Source organism: Leptosomus discolor, chromosome 2 (assembly GCF_034619465.1).
Source record: "Leptosomus discolor isolate bLepDis1 chromosome 2, bLepDis1.hap2, whole genome shotgun sequence".
Lineage (NCBI taxonomy): Eukaryota > Metazoa > Chordata > Aves > Leptosomiformes > Leptosomidae > Leptosomus > Leptosomus discolor.
In genome coordinates, this window is record NC_141392.1 from 77,882,707 (window position 1) to 77,910,477 (window position 27,771).

The 27,771-nt window shown below is 42.2% G+C and overlaps 1 protein-coding gene across 2 annotated transcripts; it reads left to right on the top strand.

Moving 5' to 3' along the window:
• Window positions 1-104: 104 nt before the first annotated feature.
• Window positions 105-27,764, top strand: RTN4IP1 (reticulon 4 interacting protein 1). Of its 2 annotated transcripts, XM_086461328.1 has the most exons (9): window positions 105-360; window positions 1,967-2,118; window positions 2,919-2,987; window positions 3,230-3,354; window positions 11,645-11,693; window positions 13,189-13,325; window positions 15,499-15,682; window positions 17,066-17,158; window positions 27,632-27,764. In XM_086461328.1, exons 1-9 carry the CDS (start codon window positions 105-107, stop codon window positions 27,746-27,748), a joined length of 1,182 nt encoding a protein of 393 aa, XP_086317454.1. In that variant the 3' UTR covers window positions 27,749-27,764. The 2 variants fall into 2 exon arrangements, with proteins under 2 accessions (XP_086317454.1, XP_086317455.1); XM_086461329.1 differs by lacking the exon at window positions 17,066-17,158 and having other exon boundaries at window positions 184-360.
• The last annotated feature ends 7 nt before the right edge of the window (window positions 27,765-27,771 follow it).

A 27,771-nucleotide genomic window follows, 5' to 3' on the forward strand; every position in this document is an offset into this window, starting at 1 on the left:
GGGCCTCCGGGGCTGAACGCGGAGACGAGTGGGGAGCGTCGCATCCCTGCCCGATCCCGCGGGTCGCCGGCTGCGCGTCCCGGTCCGGCCCGGCTCCCCCGGCCATGCTGTCGTGGGGGGCGGCGAGCGGGCGGGCCCTGTGCGGGGCGGCGCGGGCGGGCGGGCAGCCGGCGGTCCGCGGCCTCCGCGCCTCTCCGCGGGCGCGGACCGCCATGCCCTCCTGGGTCATAGACCGGTACGGCCGCAACGATGTGCTGCGCTTCACCAGGGACATGGTGTTCCCCATCATACACTTCCCGAACGAGGTCATCATTAAGGTTCACGCTGCGAGCCTGAACCCCATCGACCTTAGCATGAGAAGTAAGTGCCGGGCCCGAGCGGCCGGGGCCAGGCTGGCGTGATGACAGGGGGTGTGCTTGGATTGCGGCTTCCCTGTGGCGCCCGGCGTCCAAAATCGTACAGGCACGGTCACCGGCCTGCCGTGGTAGGCACCTGTTGGTCAGTGTCAAGAGGGCTGCCTCGAAGGCCGTGTTGCCCTGAGCCCTGTGGAAAACTGCCAGTTTGAAACTTGCTTTTTTCGAGTTCTCGGGAAGAGCAGTCCAAACAGCCGTCACCTTTCTGACGACAAGCGCGTGTGTGTGTGTGTTGCAGGGGTAAACTTTTAATCTGAGGGACTAATTGCTGTCCTCTGCAGGCTCGCAGCTCACAAGTCAGCGTCCTTTTGTTAGTAGCATAACCATGGTGGGGTTTATTTCCCAGCCTTCTCCCCTGTCCCCACCATCTGGGTGGTGGTGCTCGCTTGACGAAGAGACTAGCCCTTTCAGGGAGCAGCGTTCCCCCTGAGGAGTGCTGGATTTTCCTGTCTCTTTGAGGTGAATGGGGCTGAAGGTCAAAGTTACCTCAAAGTCCCCACGTGCAACCTAATCCAGACCATGTTGTTTGTTGTCATGCCCTTTCTTCTTGAATTGAAATCTGGGTACTTGCTGTCATCTTGCCCAGGAAATCTTTCTCTTTCACTAACCAACTCTTCGTATTTGACACATTTGATCAGACTTTTTTTCCCCAAGTTTCAAGATTCGAAACACAAGAAGGAAGCTGTAGTAGTAGAAGACCTTAAGTTTCATGTTGAGAAGTGATCTTGCATATCAATTCAGATTCAGTAGCAGATGCAGAGATATCTGCAGGAAGCATACTGACACAGCTGTAATTTGTATTCTCTAATAAATAGATTTTTAAAATTGTGGGTTTGATTATGGGACATTTTCTATCTGAGGATTTCTGTTGAACAACCCACTTGAACTGCTGGGCTGCAACTAATATTTTGAATCTGTATTTGGAAGAAACTACATTTTCATCCTGCTTTTGAGGTGCCTGCTTTTGTGTCTCTTTCTTTTCAGTATTGAAGCACTTTCTAGCATAACAGGGCACCTATGCAGACTTCGAAACACTTGAAAGGGCATATATGCCTAAATGCAGACTTTTTTAGGCTGAGTAGAGTTATTAGATGGGTAATTCTGAGAGTTTGCAGCATTTAGCTGTTGCTTACTGAATAGAAGTTCAGGTTACTCAGATGTGCCTTGATATGTTTTACAATGATGTTCATGTTGCTTTTTACAGTACTTTACTTGAAAAGACAAATGGAAAGCTTAGAGTCCTTTTGTATTTGTAGCTACATGATGCTGTTGGAAAATGGAGCCCTTCCAGCGGACTTCTTAAGAGTTTCTGAGTGTTATCACATGCTAAATATTTTTTAGTATTTTAGAGAGCCATTTCATGGGAAAATAAGCCAGAATGAGATTTAATCTTTTTTTATAAAATCTGTAAAAGTATGAAATATTGCAGATTTTTTGCATGGTTGTTATAACAGAAATGAGGCACATTAGGTACAGACAATGCTTTCTAATTGGAATTGTCCAGTTAATGAAAACTCAGTACTGTATGTCATGGTTAATTTCATGTTTTGCAGGTGGATATGGTGCAACTGCATTAAATATGAAGCGGGATCCCCTGAAACTCAAAAGCGAAGACACTGAATTTCCACTAACACTTGGTCGAGATGTCTCTGGTGTTATTATGGAATGTGGACTGAGTGTGTCTTATTTCAAACCCGGAGATGAGGTGATCCCATTGATCTCGTTTTTTCTGAAATGTATAGTTAAAATACACCATGAGATGTTCAGCTGTCGTTTTTCTCTTAAGAAGATTCTTTTTTTTTATGTTGTTGCACTCTGAATGAGGACTCTCTGGCAGCAAATTTTCTAGAATGCTTTCTTCCCTACGTTTTTTCTCTGAAAAACATGGTCTTTTCCAGACTTGCTTCTGCAAATTAATGTCCCTTCTGTTTTTTAGTAGTAGCAAGAGAGGAATTTATTTATTTATAAGTGCACATTCAAGATGCTGCTTCATTTTTGACTGAAGATAGGATTCTAACAGGAAGGGATTAGTTGTGGTTTTTTTTTTTTTTTTTTTCTTGAGTAACTTAGGATAGAGACTCTGGCATAACCCAAGAACCACTTTGAGTCCCCACATAAATACTGATATTGTTTACTTTCACCTTCACCAGTTGCTTTCACATTTCATCAGTTTTAGTATAGGAAATTCTGATCTGCACCCCTCCCCCATCCTCTCCAATCTGGGCTTTCTTGGCATGGAAGTAGTTTGGGGTTTTTGAAAAATTAAAGATCATGTCATATACACAGCATGGTACAATTTATTTACATAGCTCTGCAGTCTTTCATTTAGTCAGTCTTGTCATGTTTTTTCTGTAAAGAGTAAGCTAAAGCTGGTTTCTGATAAGCAATAGTGAAGATATTCTGCAAATTGGAAAAAAGATTTCTTTAATGAAGAAAACTTTCCTGTGTAGGTACAATCATGTGCAAAATCACAAAAATTGATAATTGTTTTCTGTTTGGTTTTAGGTGTGGGCAGCAATTCCTCCGTGGAAACAGGGCACTCTGTCAGAGTTTGTGGTAGCTAGTGGAAACGAGGTAAACCTTCAAAAATGTGGCTGACACACAAAAAACCCCAAAATTGTAAAAACTGGCATTTTTTTCTTCAGTGGCTAAGTAACTGTTTATTTCTTAGTGCTTGGATTGATTTAGACTCCAGGTGGTTATGGAGGTGGTTGAAAATGTGGAATACACAATCTGCAATTCGGTAAAGTTTGTTTAAATATTTCAGCGTCTGTAGGATCAGCTGTGTGACTTAGATATGATTGATTTTATTTCAGGTGTCTTTTAAGCCAAAGTGTCTCAGTCACACAGAAGCTGCCTCCTTACCATATGTAGGTCTCACAGCGTGGTCTGCAGTTAACCAAGTTGGAGGACTCAACCAAAGTAATTGCAGTGGGAAAAGGTAAGTAAATAGTTCAGGTGGTAAAACTTAGTGTTTCATTTTTGTACTGATTAGCTGCTTCTAAGACATGTCCAACAGTGATGAAGACTGTTATACCATGACATTCACAAAGACTAGCTGGCCTGAAGATGCTAGGTTCAACCTGCACAACTGCTGAGAGAGAGGCTTCTTTAAAGGGAGACTTAGTTGAGGACCCTAAATGAAGTGTACCTAGTTACTTGCTGCTCACTTCCTCTATATGGTGACTGTATAAAGGTAGTCCAATGTATAGTAGAGAATTTATGCGGTCTGTGTAGCCACAGCCAGGGGTTTGGCTATTTAGACCATGGGACTTGCTTTGAGAAACCTGGTCTTTTGGGGCTGATGGGGTCCATCTGTGAGAGAAGGTGAAGAGCATCTTTGGTCATGGCCTGCCAAGCTGGTGAAGAGGGTTTTAAACTAAAGTTGCTGGGGAAGGGGAACCTCAATCCATCCCACTCCTACCAGTCTGATGCCAGTGCCAGCAATAGATGCCCAGAGCCTGGAGAGGGATCACAGGTCAGCAGGAGAGCACAGGAAGAGCGGCACAAAGGAATTCCAGACACTCCAGCCAGTAAGTCAGCTTCATTGGGGTGCAGCTTAAATGCCTCTATGCAAATGCATGTAGCATGGGGAATAAACAAGAGGAGTTAGAGATGTGCACATACCTACAGGGATGTGATCTTACTGGCATCAGACGAGATGTGGTGGGATGGCTGCTGTGAATGGAGTGTTGTAATGGAAGGATACAGACTCTTCAGGAAGGACAGGCAGGGGAGATGAGGAGAGGGTGTCAGCCTCTATGTGAATGACCAGCTGGAGTGCATGGAGCTCTGCCTGGGGATGGATGAGGAGCTGACTGAGAGCTTATGGGTCAGGACTAAAGGGATGGCAGGGACAGGAGACATCATAGTGGGGATCTGCTGCAGGCCGCTCAACCAGGAAGACTGAGTGGATGAGGCCCTCTATAGCAGATCGGAGCAGGCTCACATTCACAAGCCGTGGTCCTCATGGGGGAATTCAGCCACCCCAATATATGTTGGAGGGACAACACAGCAGGGCATACACAATCCAGGAGGTTCCTGGAATGTGTTGATGATAACTTCCTTCTCCAAGCGATAGAGGAGCCAATGAGGAGAGGTGCTATGCTGGACCTTGTTCTCACCAACAAGGAGGGGCTGGTGGGGAATGTGAAGCTCAAGGGCAGCCTTTGCTGCAGTGACCATGAAGTGGTGGAGTTCCAAGAGCCTTAGGGCAGTGAGGAGGGCGCACAGCAAGCTCACTACCCTGGACTTCAGGAGAGCAGACTTGGGCCTTTTTAAGGACCTGTTTGGTAGAGTACCATGGGACACAGCCCTGGAGGGAAGAGAGGCCCAAGAAAGCTGGTTGATATTCAAGGATCAACTCCTCCAAGCTCAGGAGTGATGCATCCCAACAAAGAGGAAGTCAGGTAAAAACGCCAGGAGGTCTCCATGGATGAACAAGGAGCTCCTGAACAAACTCAAACACAAAAACAAAGCCCACAGAGATCGGAAGCAAGGGCAGGTAGCCTGGGAAGAATACAGAGAAAGTGCCTGAGCTGGCAGAGATCATATTAGGAAAACCAAAGCCCTCATAGAATTAAATCTGGCCAGGGACATCAAGGCCAACAAGAAAAGCTTCCATAGATACATTGGTGATAAAAGGAAGACTAGGGATAATGTGGGCCCTCTCCAGAAGGAAACAGGAGATCTGGTTACCCAGGGTATGGAGAAGGCTGAGGTACTCACAATTTTTTTGCCTCCGTCTTCACTGGCAAGTGCTCCAACCACACCGCCCAAGTCACAGAAGGCAAAGACAGGGACTGGGAATATGAAGAACCACAAACCGGAGGAAAAGATCAGGTTCAAGACCATCTAAGGAACCTGAAGGTGCACAAGTCCATGGGACCTGATGAGATGCATCCCCAGATCCCCAGGGAACCGTAGATGAAGTTGCTAAGCCATTACCCATCATATTTGAGAAGCCGTGGCAGTCTGGTGAAGTTCTTGCTGACTGGAAAAGGGGAAATATAACCTCCGTTTTTAAAAAGTGAAAAAAGGAAGACTGGGGAACTACAGACCAGTCAGTCTGACCTCTGTGCCTGGCAAGATGATGGAGTGGATCCTCCTGGAAACTGCTAGGGCACATGGAAAATAAGGAGATAATTGGTGACAGTCAACATGGCTTCAGTAAGGGCAAATCACAAATTGTGCCTGCCAAATGTGGTAGCTTTCTATGATGGGATTACAGCGTTGGTGGACAGGGGAAGAGCAACTGATGTCATCTACCTGGACTTGTGCAAAGCATCTGACACTGTCCTGTGCAACCTCCTTGTCTCTAAACCGGAGAGATATGGATTTGATGTGCGGACCAGTCAGTGGATTAGGAATTGGCTGGATGGTCAACGGCTCAATGTCCAAATGGAGACTAGTGGCAAGTGGTGTTCTGCAGGGGTCGGTACTGGGACCAGTGCTGTTTAACATCTTTGTTGGCGAAATAGACAGTGGGATTGAGTGCACCCTCAGCAAGTTTGCTGATGACACCAAGCTGTGTGGTGCGGTTGACACGCTGGAGGGAAGGGATGCCATCCAGAGGGACCTGGACAGGTTGGAGAGGTGGGCCCATGCAAACCTCATGAAGTTCAACAAGGCCAAGTGCAAGGTCCTGCATAGGGGTCAGGGCAATCCCCAGCACAGATACAGGCTGGGCAATCAGTGGATCGAGAGCAGCCCTGGGGAGAAGGACTTGGGGTGCTGGTGGATGAAAAGCTGAATATGAGCCAACAGTGTGCACTTGCAGCCCAGAAAGCCAATCGCATCCTGGGCTGCACCAAGAGAAGTGTGGCCAGCAGGTTGAGGGAGGTGATTCTCCCCCTCTACTCTGCTCTGGTGGGACCCCACATGGAGTACTGTGTCCAGCTGTGGGGACCGCAGCATAAGAATGATATGGACCTGCTTGATTGGGTCCAGAGGAGGGCCAGAAAGATGATCAGGGGGCTGGAGCACCTCCCCTGTGAGGACAGGTTGAGAGAGTTGGGGTGGTTCAGCCTGGAGAGGGAAGACCTTATAGCAGCCTTCCAGTGCTTAAAAGGGGCCTACAGGAAAGGTGGGGAGGGACTGTTTAGTAGGGAGTGTAGTGGTAGGACAAGGGGTAATGGTTTTAAACTAAAGGAGGGTAGATTTAGGTTAGATATTAGGAAGAAATTCTTTACTGTGAGTGTGCCCAGAGGTTACCCAGAGAAGCTGTGGCTGCCCCCTCCCTGGAAGTGTTCAAGGCCAGGCTGGATGGGGCTTTGAGCAACCTGGTCTAGCGGGAGGTGTCCCTGTCCCGGGCAGGGGACTTGGAACTAGATGGTCTTTAAGGTCCCTTCCAAAACCAGCCTGTGATTCTATGTATCTCTAGGAATTTATAGGGACTGTGCCTTCCTGCCTGCAACTCAGAAAAAGCCCTCTGAGCCACAGAGGTTTGGTTCCTTCAGTCCCTGCATGTGTGGGCCATTTGGAACAGGCTGGTTTTCCAGCTTTTTAGAAAAAAATGAACAGGTGACTGGGTCTCATTTGACCTGTAGGCCAGAACTTTGATGAGGTCAGGAACACAGAAGAGAAGAGGAGAACGTGCAGGATGAGCAGCCAAATCAAATAGAAAAATTGGCTTTGTTTATCAGCCTGTTAATCTGACAATGGCAGATGGAGGACAGAAGAGGAAAAATGCATTGAAAGATTGGAGCAGATACTGTTTTTCTCCTGATAATTGAAATTTGCAGTTATTTTTGCCTTTGGATGTTTGTGTAAATAGACAGCAAAATGTTCAGAATGGAAAGAAGGGCAAAAGTAAAAATACTGGAATTGAAAAATAATCATTAAAATTACTGTGCTGCATCAAAAATTTAGGTCATAAAGTAACTATTGGGCAGTAGGAGCCTAGATGCCTGACCTCCTCTTATCTTGGGTGTTACTGTTCCAAAGCAACACATTGCAAAGGACACTAGATTTATTGAAATTCTTCAGCCCCATCTTTAGAAGATAATTGAGTGAGTGATTGTTCATATGTCACGGTAAATTTAATCATGAAAATATCAAGTAATTGTTTGTTCTAAAGATAAACAATGTTTTGAGAAAATGAAGTGGAATATTTAAAGCCATTTCAAAGAGATGTCATTGAAATTAACTTCCAGCCAGTGATAAAATTCTAGGTACATTGCCTTCCTGTTTATTTTTCAGTATTTAGACTTTTTTTATTATCTTAACTTTCACATGTAAATAGAATTAACCCAAAGATACGTTGATAGGCTAGCCGTGTTTGAAGTGTATTTCCAATCTTCAGGTAAGTATTTAGATTGTTAAAAGTTAAATTTAAACTGCATTTATATCATGTCTTTGCATTTAACATTTACTTTTATGTTCCAAATAAATATTTAATTTGTCAGCAAAAAACATTTTAATGTACTTGTAAAATTATGATGTTTCCCATCTAGAAGTTATGAATGGTAAAACCAGCAGAGAATGACTTACGTGATGGTAGCTTTTTTCACCTGAAAAATTGCTTGTAGGAAAATACATAAAATGCATTGAAGGGGCTGTGTAGAAATACATTCCATGAACTTTACATTACTCTCTCAAGGCAATAATTTCAAAAGACAATTATTTACATAATGTTTCTTAATTTCTTGAAATAATTTGTTTGGTAAGAAGTTACCTACATATGTGATTTTATGTTGGTCTTTTTGTCTCCTGTAGGTGTATGTAAATAGCTATGTAGAAGGGTATATATACACACAAGAGTGTGTATTCCTTGATGAAAGCTACTTCACTGATACTTTATTGCAGTGTTAGGACGTCTTAGAAACAGTGAGATTTTTCTGTTCGTATATATTTTCTTTGCCTCTTTGAGGTGGAAGGGTGGGCTAACCAGAAATACTTGCTAATAGTCCAGCACCTGACTGTTGATCTGACAGGAGTTTCTGCTGCATCTGCACACACTTGCACAAATTTTGTTTTTACAAGTTACTTGAAGTGTGCTCACATTGTTCGTGATGCCTCCTGCTTCACTGTAACTCCAGCCGTTTCTCCATAACGCTTATCCTACACCACTGTAATTTATGTCACTATTCTTGCACAAGCTCAAAGTGGATATTCTTTTTATCTAAAATGTTCAGAGTGACTCTGTTGTTTTGAAGCTCTCTGTGGATAATAACCTGGAGAGCTCATATGTGCCAGTGTCCTGTTTCAGTAGAAAGGGGATATGCTTGTTCAACAATAGCTATTAAATCTCTTGCTTGCTGTATTCACAAAAAGCATGATAAAAACAAACTTAACAATTTGAGTTCTTGAAAACATTTACGCTAATGTTGACTAAAGGTCTTTTATATAAATATAGAATCAATATTTTGTATGTTTAAGTATGCTGGGGAGAGATGCTGGATTCTGTTACTGTAAGCTATTAAATATACACTCCTGGTTTATATTGTTACAGTGAAAATTTGAATGATACAATACCCCAAGAAAATATTTTTTTCAAAGTTTGTGTGTTATTTCATCATTTTATCTGATGAGAAATACAAAGTGAGTGTAGATTGTAAAACTTCTTGATAGGGTAAATGCTTCTTGATACAGGAATAAATCTCTTAGGGACATTTTGTTGCCATAATCAAATGGAATTTATTTTTGTGTGTGTGTATATATATATATATATATATAAAGTGTTATATTTATTCAATAAGTATCATATTTATTATTTGGCATGTAGCTGAGTCACTGAAAATTGTTAGTTGTTTATGATCTGGAGAAATTATTAGTCCTTGATCTGTACACCCACTCCCCACCCCCGTCTCTTTTTGTGGGAGGGACGACACAGCTGAAACAGGTCCTGGCTCTCTGATGCTAGTTTCTGACTACACCATAGTTCCAAGCAGGGCCCAGGGAGAAGGGCTAGACTCTGAAATCCCATGGTATGCTCATCTGGCGAAATCTGCTGACCCTGATCATTTGAACCGCTAGAGCCTTGTGTGGGGTTTGGTGAATGCTGGCTTGAATTATGTACTTCTGTCAGAAGGGAGAAAAGCCTGGGGTATAAACAATTGTTTTGTTCTTCTGAGAGAATTGGTTCTCTTGGATCTCTGTCCGGGTCAAATAATCTGTTAGTGTGTTCCCTCGTGCACATGCTTACATGTTAGTTTACTCCTGCAGTGCAGCAGGTAGTTTCTCTGGTATGTTTTCTCCTGGTTGAGTTTTCCTGAGGCAGTGCAAACAAAACCGTGCCTGCTTTTGCACTTTCTGCTATCTGTGGTCCTTCAGTACCATCTTAACAGGTCCTGCACCTTCAAACACTTCCCCACTTCCTTGTGTTGTGTGCCAAACAACGCGTCTTGCTGTCCTCAGTGCTGTAAAAATGCTGATCTGTTGAGCTGTGGCACACGGATCTCTGGTGCAGGCATAGTTTCTCTCTGAAGCAAAGAGCTTTCTTGAAGTCACAATGTATGGAAAGAGTTTTAATAATTAGAAGGTTTGGTAGAAAATACCCCATGTAACATAGGAACAAACCAAATCTGGAAAGCCTTTCTACCTGAAGAGTCTCAAGGGCTTTTATTGAAGGGAAAAATAAAAAAAAGCCCTAGCCAAGCAGCTCCCCAAAACTGAAAATGTTACCTCTTAAAATGTACATCTTAAAATGACAGCTTTCTCCAAAATTTGTAGTGGAAGAAATGCCCTTTAAGCAAGGAGGAAAACTGGAAAGGCAGTTTGACAGGGTTGTTTTGAAAGGATTTAATTGTGACTGTCCTTTGTAAGGATAAAGATGGGCTTAACCCAGTATCTTGAGTGTAGCGTTCCTGAGCCTTTTCGAGTATAGTAAAATCTAAATATGAATGTTGCTTCAGGCATCTGTCGTTAGAAGCATGGTTCTGAGGATAAGTACTTTTTGGCAGATTTAAAAGCTGCAGGCATTGTGGTTTCAAATGCTTAATCTGAATTTTGCAGCTTGGATCAGTGAAATAGTGAGGAATGGGATCTGATCAGTTACAAAAGAGGAAGCATTTTAGAATGGGTACTGTGACCAAAGCCAAGTCTCCTAGGTTACTTCAAAGAATTTTTGTAAACTGAGACTCCAGATTGTATAGTACAATTTTGCACTGTAAAAAGCAATTCCTTCAACCTCCAGCACAGTGAGATTTTAAACAGGGACATCACCGGCTTCTGAAGATACTGAAATTTTTCTGGCAAGCAAAAGTTCTGAGAAACATGATGTTCTCCCATCGTATGCCAAGACTTCATCTTGGATCATCCTTTTGTCTGAGAATTTAGCAAATGGCTCCAAAGTCCAAGCAACGTTTGTATCTTCAGCAGCAAGGCTTTATTACTAATTCACTTTCTGAAGTTTAGTTATTTAATAAAATGTCCAGATGGATTTTTTGAACAGTGATTAGGCTGCCAGCAGTAAGGTTCTCATGCAACTAAACTTGCATTCATTTTTATGAAATTTAGGGAAGTGTGTTCAGTTAAAATGAACTCTCATGTGCTAATAGTTTGGTAATGTACTCGTTCTTTTTCTTGCTTGTGTGCCAGTTTCCACAGCCTGGGATTTACAGGGTCTTGTTGAGATGTACTGAACCAGAAAAATTCTACTGCCTTTTTTTCTAAAGAAAAAGGCAGATAATTTGATAGAACTTACTTGTTTATGGTGAGGCTACTTAATCGTATTCTTGTCTCTCTTTTAGAGAAATATGATGCAATATGGGAAAGCTATGTTCCATATATTCTGAAGTTCCCAGTCTCGCTAAATAATATGCTACTGAACTACTTTTTCTCTTAGATAACACCAATTTGTGTAAAACGTTGGTGAATCAGATTTCTTTCTTTAGGAGATACCACAGTGGAGTCTGGGAGACAGAAAGACTCTTAACTGATTTTGTCCCAAACTAAGCAATTATGTTTAGGAAGGCGAGGACAGGGAGAGGGTTTTAGGTGATAAATGTTACTGCCTGACAGCTCCACTGCCTGGATTTAGTGGAAAGCACATAAGAGGAAGTCTCTTTGGCTGTGCTGAGATAATGCTGTTGGCACAGGAAGCATTATCAGCAATGTTAAGTCACATTATTTGCTATCTGAAGAGTTAACCACTAAGTACCATTGAATGACAAAGACGATCTTTTGCTTAAAATAATTTGGTGTCAGAGATGTGTAAGAGGCATTAGAAACACGGTTACTATAGAGTTTATTTAAAGAACTATTTAATGTATTTTAATTTTCTTTTACAGAGTATTAATATTAGGAGCTTCAGGAGGAGTTGGTACATTTGCTGTACAGGTAATATAAACCAGCATGAAAAAAAATTTAACGGAAGGGAATTGAGAGAAGGAGTAGTGAAATAGCAAGCTACTGATGGATCTGTCCGATCGATGTGACCGGTATATCCAAAAGTGAAATATTTTCAGATTTATTGCTTTCCATTTATTACGTTGTATTAGTTTAAAGTAGGAAGCAGAGAAAGGATTTGTGAGTGCAGGCTGTGAAAGTCTGGGTGCAGGAATCCCATCTCTCGTTGGTGTAACTTGAAATACATAGCGTGTTTCCATTATCTTTCAGTCAGCTCTGCTCCGTAAATATGAAAAGAACTTGGTGTATGAGTAAAAAAACTGATGGAGTATCATCTACCATAACTGTTGTGGGTGGTCAAATGATATGAGAAGCACCAGGCTTTTATGTGCAGTGTATGTAAAGCACAGTGGCTTAGATTAACTTTCCCTCACTGTCTTTGCCCTGCTGCCCTTTTGACTGTCTTCATTCCAGTAGCTCTAAACCTTGGAGAATCAACATGCTCTTTTATTGATCCATTAATTGTGGAACATCCTCTTTTCATGCTCTCATTTAATTTGGGGATTTTGATTCTGATCGGTGTCATCTCATGCCGAAAATATTTTTCTTGAGAATATGAAAAGAATTAGAGAAGTTGGGCGATTGCATCACTGTGTTCCATGTTACTAGACCATAAACATAGTGGTTTTAGAGAGGCTTACAGGAGAATTTTTAGTGGTATGCTATTTGCCTGATCCATGGCAAAGCAGGTGGCTAAATTAGATCAGTGCAAAAGGCTGACCAGCCACTGACTAGCTGTGATTTCTACCTGATTAATCCTGAGTAAACTACATTAATTAATCTGGAATAAATGTAAAAAATACTACTGTGAATAAAAAAGATTACAAAAAAGCTAAATAACTAGCAAAAATCCTTTACTTTGCTATAGCTTTTGGCGTAGAAGATAATCTGACATCTTCACTGTGGTAAATTAAAGATGACTTCCTTCTTTTTCTCGTTACTAATATTTAAGCTATCTACAGTGAGATTGATATATGAAATACTTAATAAGCAGGTAGGAATATAAAATATTTTAATTTTAAATATTTAAAAATATTTAATGGTTGATCTGGTGACAGTTTTGTCGATTGGTAACTTGGACAATACTTCTTGGTACATTTAGCTGGCAGATTCAGATGGCAAACAGTATTTTATCTGAATCCTCATTCATTCTGAGACCTGATATGTGTACGTGACATTAAAAAAACACCCTCCTTCTTCCATACCAACTCCTCCTCCCCAAAAAAACTCCTTAAATATTGATAAATTCTAACCTTTTGTCTGTGGGATGTGTGACGAGTTATCCTCTCTTGGAACAGTCTCCCCACTCCCTACTAAAGGTGCTCATTTATTACATAAATATAGTGAGCCTTTGGCTTTTTAAGTTGCTCTCAATGTTTCACTAAATTTTAAACTTTGCACTTTTTTTTTAATACTTGTTTTTTAGCTGGTGAAGGCCTGGGGTGCTCACGTGACAGCAGTTTGTTCTCATGATGCCAGCACACTGATGAAAAAGCTTGGAGCAGATGATGTGATTGATTACAAATCTGGAAATCTGGAAGAGCAACTTAAAACGTTACCCTTGTACGTATTTGTATTGCTTAATACTGCAGTGAAGGAGTTGGCAGTCAGACCTTCTGCCTTTTGATTGCTTGACTCCAGTCTATCAGAACTCCCTCTTTTTTTTTTTTTTCTTTTCCTCCCCATTTCTAAAGCATTTCTAAAGTTACTTTGTGAAGCAAGTTCATCCCAGCCCTTTTTGAATTGAGTTTGCCAAGTGAGTATCCCAAGCACAAGTTTCATTCTAAGACTAAGCCAGTTAATTGGGCTTGTGGAGGCAAGCTCCCTTTCACATGCTTCTCCTCAATGACTGTGATTTGAACAGTTTTGTCAGCTTCCATCCAAGGATCTTGGAGCATTTACAAAGCATGAATAAATTAAAATAAGTCTCAGAAATTCTGTGTGAGGTTAGTAAATAGTAAAATTGATCTTCTAGAGGGAAGATCTATGTCATAAAGAAGTTAAGTAACTTGCCTGAAGGTCTTTAGCCACTGTGTAGCTCAACTGGAAGTAAATTTCTCTTCTGTAACATTGAGTACGGCTGCTTCTGATAAACAATCACACTTATCTTGTCACAGCAGTTATGTTTAAACTAGCTTGGGGATTTTCTCTAGAAGTGAAGTCTTTTTTGCTTTTGTAATCTTTCCATCTGGTTAAACCTAGTCTACTGTGACTTGTATTTAATATGGTATTTACACTGCTCTTTTTAGCTAGATTGAATTAAATTTCTGTGAGGGGAAATAGAAGCTGTTCAATCTATGAAAGAATCTTACTGCTAACTGTGCTAAGAAGGCATCTGCCCTTTAACTATGGTGTGATTGTCAGCAGGCTTGAGGTCAACTGCGAGGGTACCGGCACTGCCTGTACGGGCAGGATGTGCAGCAATAAACTTGGCAGTTTGCAAGCAGTGCTCGCAAATTTGCCTTTGTGCAATTCAGCATCTTAAATGCCAAATACCCATTCTAGCAAGTGACCCTTTTTAGGAGATACCAACAGCACTGTCCTAGGGTACAGTTTTATGACACAGCTAAGCTGATCAGTCAGGTATACAGAGAGGGATGTTCCTACTTCCCTCCCCTTTTCAGTTGTACTGACTTTTCAGACCCCATAGTGAGCTAGTTTTTCTTGGAGCATTAGTTTTCATGATTTTATTTTCTTCTTTTGGCAGCTAACTGTTAGGTTGACTGAACTCTAACATGAAATTACATCCTTGGAAGGCAGGCAGGAAAACTGTCTTTCCAGAGATAAGAACTTTTCTATTTAATTTGCATAAATTCCCTCCTGTTTGAGGGTTATTTAGATGAGATCTATGTGTATGTACATATCCATTGCAAAGCTGGAAATTGACAGATGAAAATGAGAATGAGCTGTGCCTCTAATAGAATAGGTGCATAGCTCCCTGTTGCCCTATTCAGCCTTTACAGTCTCCCATGCTGGGATGAGAAGGATAGCTGAAACTGTGGCGTGTTGCCAGAGGCTGCTATGCAGCATTCCGTGGGGGGCAGGTTTTAGATTCTTTGCATTGTTAGATTCTACATCAAATAGGTAGATGCAAAGAAAAGCACTGTCAGTAGAGGTAAAATGGCCCCAAAACAAATGAGGAGGTCAGAAAAGACTTTTGGAAGTGAAGCCAAAAATTTGGTCACAGAAAGATGTGAGGAGATAAGGTTCAGTAGAGTAATTTGTGTATGTAACTTTGGCCACTGGAGCAGACTTTCAGGTGAGTACAGCATGTACAGATGTTCCTGGTCAGGGTGTGAGTCCAAACTAGTTTTTACATGCACATACCATGTTGTTCAGTGCTAGGACCAGACCTCAAAACTGTTCCAGTAGTCTTAGTGGGAGGCCTGAAAAGATAGAGCTCTAGAAGGCTTTAAGCGATTGGGGAATGTAGTTGTGCATCTACGAGTCTGATTTTGGAGTTTTAAGTGCAGTTTAAGTTACCTAAATAGCCTGTGTCTGCTGTGCAGTGAATGGGCAGTAACTGTAAATTTAACTCCCATTGTGCAGAAAAGCTGGGGTTTAGCTGAGTTCTTGGGACTTTCTTGCCGCTGTCTTGCAGGCAGATTATTTTATTGCATTGCAGTGACATGTAAAAATGTAAACTATACCAAATTTCTGATATGAATTAGCTTAATCACGATGAAATTATTTTTCCCATATTGTGATTTTAAACCTGCTTTTTACATGTCTGCAGATTTGATTTCATCCTAGATAATGTTGGTGGATCCACTGAGAAGTGGGCTCTAGATCTTCTGAAGAAATGGTCAGGAGCAACATATGTTACCTTAGTGACACCTTTCCTGATCAATATGGACAAACTTGGAGTGGCTGATGGCATGTTACAAACAGGAGTCACTGTTGGTTCCAAAACTGTAAAGGTATTTGACAAAATCCTGTATTCTTTAATATTATGTATTACTCTGGTGGCTTCCTTTGTGGCTCGGTTGCTAGTCACGTGGCTCATCCAGAGGCATCTGTTGTATTTTCCTCATATATCATTAAGTATACTTCAGATGCATTTTTATTCTTTCCTTGTTTCTTGCACGGAGAAAGAAAAATGTGTTGGGGTGGTGCTGATTGGTGGATGTGGTTGTTTGGGGTGCTTTGAAGTTTTGATTCCTTATTGTGCTTTTCATTGTGGCCTTTTCCATACGGTCTCCCTAGTGAGTCCTGCTGACAGCTCGTGTTTCACAGTAAACAGAGCAAATCCCTGCCTCATTGAAGTGAGGGTAATTTTGCTACTTGCTTTAGGCTGGTCAGGCTTTCTCTCAAAACATTGTTCCATGACTGATTCTCTTCATCCTATTCCAGCACTGGAGAGTAATAAAAGTGGTTGAGGGTGGCTAGAAAGTCTTTCATCTCTTTCATGTTCATGTGTCTGGATGGTGATACTGATTTTTTTCTAGTTTTCATAAGTGGATCTTAAAACGATCTGCCAGTGGCCAGATCAGTGAGGCTTTTTAGAACTTACCTCTTTCTTCTCTCAACGTGTGTGCTTGCTCTCCAAATGAATGCTTTTCAAGCAGTTGCTATGGTATTCCTGTGACGGCATGGTTGAATGAGATTCTAAGTCCTGCACCACTACTTTCAAAGGAAAGCTCAAAAAATGAAAAGGCTGGGAAGAAATAATATTATTTCTTAGAAATAATATTATTTCTTAGTGTGCGTGTTTCCGTGATGAGGAGCATTGTATGCCATGTATTAAAAATCATGTCTCTTTGGCAGATGATGATTCTAATTCCTGTAATGACTTACTCAGAGGAGGTGCTCTTGACATGTGCTTGTGAGATCTTCCCAAAGTGCTTTTCATGTGAGCTGCCATCTGTCATTGGGCAGTGGTGACTTTGGCAGATGCGATGGTGGAAAATTTAGTCACTAACACTGAGGTGGAAGGTTCTAAATGTCACATTGCTGTCTTTATTTCACCCCCTTTGTGAATGCGTGTAAACATACAGCACCATTTCTCTCTTATGTAGCAAATGATGCTGTTTCTAGCTGCAGAGACTAGGTGGTTGTTTTTCTCGACTAGCTGACTTGTGCAATTGGACACAAAATTCACCCCTGATCCTGTTGCAATAATACAACATCCCTGTCTGTGCATTTAATCCACATGATGCTTAGGTGACTTTTTTTTCAAATGCTAGCATATAATTTCCATGTCTTTTCCTTAAGTTGCTTCTCTAGTGCTTCTGTCATTAATTTTAGTTCCCATTTCAGCTTCCTTTCACGATATTTTAATATATTTGTCATCTTTCTTGCAGCATCTCTTTAAAGGAGTCCATTATCGGTGGGCATTTTTTATGCCAAGTGGCCCAAGTTTGGATGAAATAGCAGTACTAGTTGATTCTGGAAAGGTATGTCAGTAATGGTTATTTGGGTATTTGTGCTGAAAGAGGTGCTGCTTTGACTCAAAAATGGTGTAGTTCACAATTAGGGAATAAAATGTTACGAGAATCACAGTGAGGAAAACTAATTAAGAATTGACTTGCTGCAGTTTCTAACCTGCCTTTTGCATGGAATTTAGGGGTTTGTAATCCTCGAGACTGTTCTGCCTTCTCCCTCTCCACCCTACCTGTTTTTGAAAACACAAAGCTTTCTAAGTTATGAGGAAGGAATGTCCAGTGATTGTTTATTTTTGCCAGTGGGAATCATTTAGCATGAACTCTGGTGTTGAAAATGATTATGTTTTAAGAGGCCTCATTTTGTTGGAATGAACATGGCTGTGTGTTATCTGCATATGCAAAACTGTTTAGCCTGGATGATCAGGAGTCCTGCCCATAATGTGCACAGTACTAGAATAATTCAGGTTATTGCATTGTCATAGACAATCTGAATTGGCAGAGCGGTGACAAGAATCTTGTGTTTCATTATTTCAGTGCTTCAGAGTGTAATGTTTGTGCTAGTTCAGCACAGTGACTTGGAAGGTTCTGAGCATTCATAAGCGTTTGGGGAATCTCTTAGTGGGCTTGGGGGAAAGGCATGAAATGGAAGATGGATTACGGCTTTTCTGATCTTTCCAGGTTTATGAGTTTGCTACAAAACGTGTGTGAGGATGAGCAGTTGCTTGCATGTTTATTGGACTGTGTGGTGCTGTAGGTCCTGGCCATGTCCTCTTTTGGATAATTTCATGTTGCCAAAATTCCCAGAGTAGAGTAGAGAACACAGACAACTGCTGTTAATCTTTCTCAGCAAAAGAGGAAGCAGAGTCTGCCATGACTGCTGGTAATTCCACTATGTGAACTGGTAGGCCATCTTGTGCTCAAAATTTATGCATACTAATAAAATTTAGGTATCTCAAAGTTTGAGTGTTGATCTCCTTTTCTGCTATGCGCTATGTTGTAGAGTTTGGAGAAGAATAAATAAATTGCTGTCGTTCTTAAGGCCTGACTGCTTCTAGTTGCCACCTCAGTGTTGCTCATCAGAATAAAAATCTTCCTGAATTCAGCCACTCTGATTCCTCTGTCGTGACCAGTGTGCTGCTGTCATGGGCAGTGGAAAGTCTGTGTTTCCTAAAAAATTACCTACTCATAAACAGAGGCTGCAGCAGCAAATAAGCTGTGATGAAGTGTGTTCCTGGCTACAGCTTTGCACCATTCTGCTTTGCATTGTGTCCAGTGCTGTAGGCATTATCCCGTGGTCAGGAAAGAAACCCTGGAAGCTGCCCCTCATCCAGTCACATCACTAAATTATAGTTGTCTAAGAAACAGAAATGCCCTTGTCTTCCACTTACCATTTGTCCTGATTCTTAGCCAGTCACGACTTGTTTTGTGTTCTGCTCCTGCCTTGTATGCAAAACAAATGCAGAATATGCCCATGAAAGCGTCTTGGGAAACACCTGTTTATGCAATAGAGTTAGGGCTTAATTGGTGTTCTCTGCCTAGTAATCTGGACAGGTGATTTGTAACGCCGTTTGAAATGTACGCCATACATATATGAATGTCCTGATGTACTTTTTGTTGTAAGGTGATCATGAGGATGTTTGCTTCGACTTTTATTCTCTGTGCAAAAACAGGTCATCATGTCAGACTGCATAGTCATTACTCTAGCAGCATTTTACTCTATTTTGTAAAATGTTGTAAACACTCTTATCATCAGTATTTTATAAGACCCAGATGTGTTCCATTTAGACAGATGTTAATAGACTGTGACCTTTATTGTCTAGACACAAGAGTTCTCTTAAATGGACAATTTATCTGTTCAGAAGAGTAGGTGTTTGGAAAAAAAAGGCAGAAGAGAATTGCTGGAGGAAGTGTACTATAATTTCCCATAACTCAGTGAAAACAAATGTTTATGTCTATTCAGGAGAGAATAAATGAGAATTAAAAAAAACTCACCACGAAGCAATAAAAGCAAGAAGACTTGGGGAAGCCAGCAAAGTGAGCTCATGTAGTTGAACTTCTTAGTTTTGAGTGAATACAGTTTTGAGTAATGCAGGTTTAGTTATTTTGAAATTTCAGTAAATTGTCTTTTCTGTTACAGACATCTTAATTTTGAGATTGTAGGAAGTGTGAACAGGAGAGCCATTGTAGAGCTCCTGAAAATGAGAGGCTTTTTTCAGGAAAGTATAAATCATGAGGGGAGATTTCAATGAAGGAAATTAAAAAGAGCTGCTGGTTTAAAGAGATGATGTTACACTAAGTGAAGCTTTGAAGAGCGTACCTCTGAAGCAGTTACAGATCCTATTGATTTGTCAGTGTTTTTTCTTTTAGTCCCTTTGCACCAACACAGATTTTTAGTTCTGATGAGTTCATCCTCTTCCTTTGAGAAAGCAAAAAGATTCTCAATCCTTCAGTGGATGAAGAATAAGCAAAAAGGGAATTTTGTTTAAAGATACTTGGTTTTCACACAGATGATCTTTGCAGAAAGGAATAGAGATTGCAAAATGTCAGCTACGAGGAGGAGTTCTTTTAACAGCCTTCTTTAACGGGAAGGAGAAAGAGAGGATTTGATGAGCTGGTAGTGCAAGGAAGGAGAATAATTTTCCTTTTGTAATTTATCTGCACATCAGCTCAGTTCTGGGGTTTATAAAACCATTTTCAGTTTATGAGCTGTTTTCTCTGCCTTGCAGCTGGACGTCTTCCAAAGAGACTATTGTGAGACTGAGGGACTGGGAGGTGCTGCAGCAGTAGTGGGCACAGAGAAAACAAAGTATTTCCTTGCCAAATTTTAAAGATACTGGCTACTTTCTAAACTGCTGGGAAGTGCCTGTTGTGGGCTGAACTCCACCAGTTAATTTTGAGCTAGCAAGGACTGGCTTAATGTGGGCTCCACCAAATCGGTTGATGAAGCGCATGTCAGAAGATGGGGATCTCTTTCCATGGCAGAACGTTCCTGGTGAATTACAAGGTTCTCATCTAAAGACAAGTGAAATCAATAGAGTCTTTAGTTCAGGACACAGATCTGCTGGCACACTGTCTGCTGAAGCATCGTCACTGGTCTCTGCTGCCAGCATCATCGCTGAAAGTCTTCTTAGGAATTAGTTTGATGTATTTGTGGTCAGTGTTGTGGATTTAACATTGACAGTCTTGGATTTTGCTGCTTGCTTAACTTTTTCCTCCTTTCTAAGGATGTGCCATTTAGTCCTTGGTGAAAATCTACCAAACTCATATAACTGCATAGGTTTGTAGAAAGCCTCTAACTTACAATTGAGCACTTACTTCGCCGTTTATAAAGGCAGGCTCAGAAGACTCCTTCGTGTCATAAGGGGGAGCACTAAGTATGTTTTATGTTCCCGCTGGACCACGATAGGATGTGGGTTAACATGCAGCCTTGCAGAAATTTGAGGTTTTAATTTTAATTCCATGCCATTTAAATGCAGTGCAGGGATGTGTGTGTGCAGTGTTTCTGGTGGCTTAATACTCTTCCCTTCAGAGCAGAGTTGCATCAGCTGATGGGTGAGAGTTGATTTTGCAGAAGGAAGGCTAAAGGACAAGTAGTCTCCGATCATGAATAGATCATTCTCTGTGTTGTTTGCTTTCTAGATAAATGTTACAGCACAGGCACACACACAAAAAGCAATTGCATGCCTATATTAATGTAATTGGTGTGTAGTGTTGATTATACATTTTGCTGAAGGCACTAGATGCTTTGGACTTAGCACCTGCTGTTGTGGTTTGGAGGACAGGATGCTGACTGTTCTTTGGCCCTGCTGCTGTTTTCCTGTGCACTGCTGTACTTAACCTCTTGCTACCATAATTTCTCCGTCTACTAATGAGGGCTAACGCCTTTTATCCACCTTTGGTGATGTGCTCTGAGATACCCTGTTAAAATGTGGAATTCAGTTGTTTTCTATTGCTAGTCTTTGCTATTCAGGAAGCAAACAACACAAATGGATATGCTCGACCACTTTGACATTACTTGGGTTTTGGGTTGTTTGGATGGCCATGATTTAAGATGGCTTACATTCCTCCTGCTAGCATAGGTTATCACAGCTTCTTCACTCTGTATCCTAACCTGTGTGTATTGACTTGCTTCCAATTCATCCTGTTACAGCTCTGCAGGTAACTTTTTCCCTGGCCCTCGTGGCACAATTGTTGCACATTTCTCTCATCTGTATGAATATCAAACAGCTAATGTTACATATTGAGTCCTTGAACGTTCTCCAAATCTGGCATCTCTAGATGTGGCCTTCTCTGCAGTAATTCCAGTCTTTATGGCTGTGCTAAGGTATCTTAAGGTACCCGAGGTGACTCGCCCTTGGGTGGTGCTTGCTTTACTCTCCATAGCTGAAAAAGGACACTAGGGTAGTGATTCTGTACTTAAATGTCTAAATTGACTAGAGACCAGTCCTTCTCCCCACGCTCTTTAGTCACTCACGCTCAATACGATGACCATCTTTCTCCATGCTAAATTGCAAAGCTTGCACTTTCTTTAAAATTTTCATTTTGTGTTTTCTTGTTGGAGTGCTTTTGCTTGCCAGGTTGGTTGGCTAAAGCCCAGAGATGTTGATCAAGAAGAGGTTGCCAAAAGCTCTGTTCAGTCCTTTCTCTTCCAAAAGAAACCTTTATCTGCATTTTGTCACAGCCACCAAAAAAACCACTGTGAATTTTATTAAAACACATCTGCTCCTCTTCCTCCAGGACATGGTAGCTTGCTTATGCTCTTTATCAAAGTGCTGTGTGATTACATCATGAAGTGTCTGTGAAGAAGACTAATGGAAATTTTGCATACTCTGGAGAGATAGGGTTTGAATATGTGAATTCACGTGAACCACAATGAGGTCTGGAAAAACTTCATCATATACCACGTATTTAATCAAATGTGTTGCCTCAGCCTGATGTAATTGCATATTCTGTAGAAAGTCAGCCCTGGTGTTCTGAGCTCTAGTACCCCAGTGCAGGAGGGAATTATGTCCAGCACAGCAGTGAAATGTGACATCAACAAGACAGCTCTTGTCTGTTGTGAGCTTAATTTGCTGAGACCTGGGGAGAGGCTGATCATGCAGGACTATTCTTCTAATATATATAAAATTAATATATAAGATGCAAGATGCTCTCATATATAAATATATATATTTTTTATATATATATATATATATATATTAAAAACCCACCACTGTACTAAAGTTTGTTCTGTCTTAGTTATATGGTGGCATTGCCCCAGATTGCTTTAATTGCCAGCATAAATATCAGGACAACTACCGTGAACATGACTGCTAGGGGAGAAGAGAGAGTTGCTCTTTCCTTTAGTTATTCATTTTTCAGCATGGTTCAGTAGGTGACTAAGCCCAGGATCTTCCGCATTTCTACTGAACTAAGCCTCGGCTAGGCTGGCACACGCTACATTTCTGGGCTTGTTGCAGTTTCTTACTGCTCTTCATTGCGTTCTGTAGAAGCTCTTCTGTCAGGGCCGATTAATGAGCTAGAGATTGTTTTAAACCTCTTCCACACTCCAAAGCATACCCTGATAGCCTGCTTAGCTGGGATTTATCTTCTCGCATTTTAATAATTCTAGATGATATCCCTGACTTCCTGTGGGCTGCTCTTAGAGGCTTGATATCAAAGAATGTACCTTGGCTTGAAAAAACTAACAAAACGTGGTAATGCAGTTGTTGGTAAGGTGACTGTGGGAGCAGACCCCAGGACACATGCCTTCCATTCCCGCGTCTTAACCACTGCACCACCATTCTTCTTATGGGTGTGTGAGAGTGGCTCCTTGGACCATTTTTACTTCTGTTAGGTATTTGGGACAGAAATATTATGTACCCGATGTCCTTTAATGTGCTCTTGGATGAAAGTGCGTATTCTCTGAAACACAAGTTAATCAAAACCATAGCACTGTATAGTTGCAAGGCTGCCAGTACAACATGTGACCAGAGCCAGTTGTCCCAGAAGGTTAAGAACTTTAGTCTTTATCTTCAGTGAGAGTTGACCTTAGAACCTAATGTTGGCAAGCAAGGTGAAGCTCAGCATACATTGTTGCATGCTATTTGAAGGGGAAGGAAGGATGAAGAAAGGGGTGGGATCAAGACCCAAACAACATGGAACTTGAGTACAGCAGAGAAGGAGATGCTCAGCTAAAGGAAAGAAATGACAGAACCAGCCCCAAACCAGCGTTTTTTCCATGAGTTGACAATAAAGCACTGAATGGATAACTAGATATTTATTTGCAGGACAGGGACTGTTCTTTGTAATGACTTCTGTTCAAGTCTCTTGTTGACATTGAAGGGAGACTCACTGAAGGGCAAAGGAGAGTACCAAGTTCTGCATTTGTCCATTTGGGCTCATACATCACATTTGGGCACGGTGGTAATTTCTGGAGGAAGGCAGCCTTTATCTCCTGAGCTAGTCAAAATGGCCAGCAGGTCTTTTCCATTACGGCAAGCCCTCAAGAGGATTTTGATGTGTGGTGGAGCCCGTCACAGCTCTTGGTCTGTGAGTGTACAAGGATCTTTTCCAGTGCGTACCCGAGCCGTGAGCAGGCTGGTGGCTGCTCACCGAGGAGTAGGCAGGGTGTGGACAGCGGGAGGTGGCAGTGGGAGGGAGGCACTCTCTCTGCAAAGCGAGGCTGCCCTGCGGTTTTGACATGGCCATCCTTTACTAACCTGGGGGAGAGCCAATGCACCGTCATTGCCCTTGGAGTGAGGGGACTTTTTTCCCTGTTCCGCTTTGAACTAGGCTTGCTCTGAGGGCCTATGCGCTTCGGTTCAGCTCTCTGAGAATTTCAAAGCTCTAGCTCTCCCTCCCGCGGCAGCAACCAGCTCCACACTCACTGCAGCGACTTGTTGCTAATTCGAGGGTCAGAGGTGTCTTCATTCCCTGCACGTTTTCTCGCTTGTCCCCTCCTGATAAATTCAGACCGTGTCCTTGCTACCACAGAAATGGGGACCTCCAAGAGTGGGCTTGGATGTGCCATTAGCAGGAGCATGTTCCTGCTGACCACTCAACTCCTGGCAGTGCCTGTGTGTTGCGTTCAGAGCTGGGTTGGCTGGGATGCCACTTCTGTGCTCTCTGTAGGATAGCCTCAATCAGCATCAGCAGTTAACGCTTTTTATTTTTCCAAACACGTGAGTTCATTTCAAGAGACCTGAGATTCATTTCTATAGTATGTCCTGCATCGGAGAGAATGAAGAGGAAGAAAATACCTTTCAGGCCCAATCTGTTTTCAGATAAACATTTCAATGCGGGTGTGTGTAATCCTTTCTCTCCCAGACTTTAGTTTAATCCCTTTTCCCTGAACAAATAGGTGTCCTCTGGCAAGGAACTGATGCGTGGCTGTAAATAGGCAGTGTTTTTATTATCCAGTTAATCTCCATTTATTATCACACATTCAACAAACAGCAGACTCTCCCCTACTTGTTTGTCTGTTCACAGGAAGAAATTTTATCTTAGTCAGTGGATTATGGTAAAGGCTGAGTGAATCACTGTGCTGCAACACGGTCAGCCCTTTCAGGGTTATTCAAACAATGGGACTGACCAGCCAGCCAGATAAAATGTTTAATGCTCTAGATTGTCGGGATCATCAATTTAGTATTCATGTCTCTCTATAGCACTGCCTAAAGCCGGCGTTTAAATGGAGCTAGAGGCTACATCAGTGTAGCAGATGGGCTTTGAGTGTGTGGTGGCTGGAATACACACGGTGTTTTCAACTGCGAGGCTGAGTTCAGGGTTCCTCTGAATCCCTGTGTCACCACTTTTCAAATGTGATGCTTTGAACTTCACCTCACAGGCTGAGGACGTAACATGCCTCGGGTCTGTCAGGCTTATAAGCTCCAGCCTACAATAAATGACCGCAGGTAGTGGAACATTGAAGAGTCTTGCTCATTTTTTCTCACTTGCTGCATGGGGCTGAAATTAACTTCTGCCTTTCCCTGGAATCCCTTTGGCTTCACATCCCTTGTGCTGCTGCACTGCTTTTTTCCCCAGATACCTTTCCCCTCCTCCCAGCCCCTTGCCCTGCTAGGGTCATCTGTGTCCATGCGCCGGCAGGCCGAGTTTCTGTATTTTTTTTTTTTTCTGAACTGAAGCACAGCTGTGTATGTCGCTGCCATTAACAACAAGTACTTGTACAAGTGCTGCACTTGTGCTGGGCTCAACAGGGTTACTGAATTGTTTTTTTTTTTTTTCGAAGCACTGGCTATGAAAGCAAGGGTTGGTCTTCCTCAAAAACAGTCACTGCTGATCAGCAGCACGTTCCTCCTGCCGATAGTCACAGCAGCTGCAGTGTGCTCAGATGCTCAGTTTACCCAAAGCCATTGTCTCATTCAGTGGTTTTGCTGCCCTCGGTCCCCGTCTCTGACTCTGCTGATGCCCGAGACGGCATTTCCATTCTGTGCTGGGTGCTGAGCCAACACGATTTTGTCTGGAACGTGACCATTCACGCCCCATGTTTCTTCCCCAGTTGAGCATCAGAAAGTGTTATCCGGTACCTTCGTGGCTCCTCTGCTGTGTGTTACTGCTCACTTTGCCAGAGGTGTGTTGACAGAGATTGTCCTGGCAGACCAAGGGGAAGAAGTTACCCAGCCTTGTGCCCTGCAGCATGGCAACTCCGAGGCACTTAGTGACTATATTTATTTGCACACTTGCTCTCATAGTGATTTGGCTGCTAATTCTGACTTTTTATTTGGAGGGGGTTCGCTCATTCCTACTTCTCTGCCATGTGGTTTCACACTACTTCTAAGCTTGCCTTGACAAAATAAAAAGGAAAATCTAGTGCCCAGGTTAGGTGATACTGCAGAGTGATAGATTATTGATGTCTTGGATTACTGTTATCATATAAGCAAAACCAGTCATTTTACTGCAATGAATGGACTTCAAGGTAAGGCACTGTATGAATAAAGAGAAAATTAAGAGAGTTGAGAAAAAGACCTACACGAGCCCAGACAACTACCAGATTGCCTTTGTTGTGCCGCTGGGGAGGGTGCTGGGTGGTCAGTGCTGCTGCTGGGAAAATATCTGTGTACAAAAACCTCTCCTTGGTAGCGCTGCACGTTCACCTGCCAAGCAGCACGTCTGCATACGCACCCCTCGCCTTCTGGTAAAAGCAAGCAAGCCTTTTAAAGACAGCACTGTTCTGATGCTGGCAAATTGTTTGTGTCCTTATTGCTGTTGTCTTCCTTTGGTATATCGCGAGATGCATGTCGGACCGGGAGAGGGCAGTTACCAGCTCTGGAGTATTCAACAAGATAGCGTGCATGCCGGTAGCTGCGAGGAAAAAGCCTGAAGGATTTTTTTTTTTTTAACTGACACAAGTAACAAGGATCTTTTTCTAGCACAGTAGATAGACAGAGTGTTTGGATCTTTGTTACTTCAGATCTTCATCACTGCAAGAGCTACCTGCAGACTCAGCTGCTGTTAATGTTTTCCTCTGGCAAGAGGATTAGGATCAGTTGGTCAATGCAAGAACATGCATTGGGCTGGTGTTAGGGGATCCGAGGCAAGAGACCAACCTCAGGGTAGGCAGCAGCTTTGGGAGGCGGTGTGGGAGGTGCTTTGGGACACAGATCTCATTTTGGCCTTTGGATGGCTGACTCGGAACTTGTTGATAGAAAAAGTCTCTTCCCTTGGAGCAGCAGTGACAACTGTTTTTCAGAAGCATCGGGGATTTCTTCTGCCTCAGGCGGTACACTACGATGTCTAAAGAAAATGCTCGTAGGGTTTTCAGGCTCTGTAGTTAATAATGGGGACAGCGAATAGGGTGGTTTCACCTTCATTATGAGTGTGAAACAGTCCAGAAGGCTACTCCACAAAATTAATGCCAAAATAGCAGTCGATGCAAGCTGGGCTTAATGATGTACACCTATTGGAATACACAGTGGATGAGCTCTCAAGAGTATCTAAATGATTCAGCAACAAATGTGTATGGACTTTTTTTTTATACTTAATTTCTGTCCAAGTCTTTTAAGGGTACTGAGGCATGTAACGATGCAGATAGGCACGAGATTCATAGGTATCTTTAAAACATCTGACCTTTTGAAAAGTCTTGGGCTTAACAAGAAAACCAGTAGAGAGAGATGAAAAAAAAAAAAAATGTTTGTCCTTTTCCTCAGTGTATCATTGCGGACAACAAAAAGTGGAACCAGTGTCAGCTTTTAAAGGCACTGAGCAGTTACAGCCTTGCATAGTGACTTTATTGTTCAGAGTCCCGGGTGAGGGCTCCAAACTCTGCTAGTAGAGATGTTCCAAAACTTGGGCAAAGAGCAACAGAAAGCCACTTACTGCATGCAGAGGGGTCCCCCAAAAAAGTTAAAAGCTAGTGACTACATCATTTGGCAACCTCTGCCCTAAATAGTACAAAGAAACCTCCCCCTTTCCTCATGCAGTTTTGAAGTACGAAGGTGATACGTTGTTTTATTCCCAATATAGTGACGCTTTTTCTTTATTTTTTAGATTCAACCAGTTATTGATCAAGTCTTCTCTTTCTCTGAAGTTCCAAAGGCCTTTCTGAAATTGGAAGGAGGACATGCACGTGGAAAAACAGTGATCGATGTAATCGGTAATAAATAAAGTATCTCCAATCATTCTTCTGC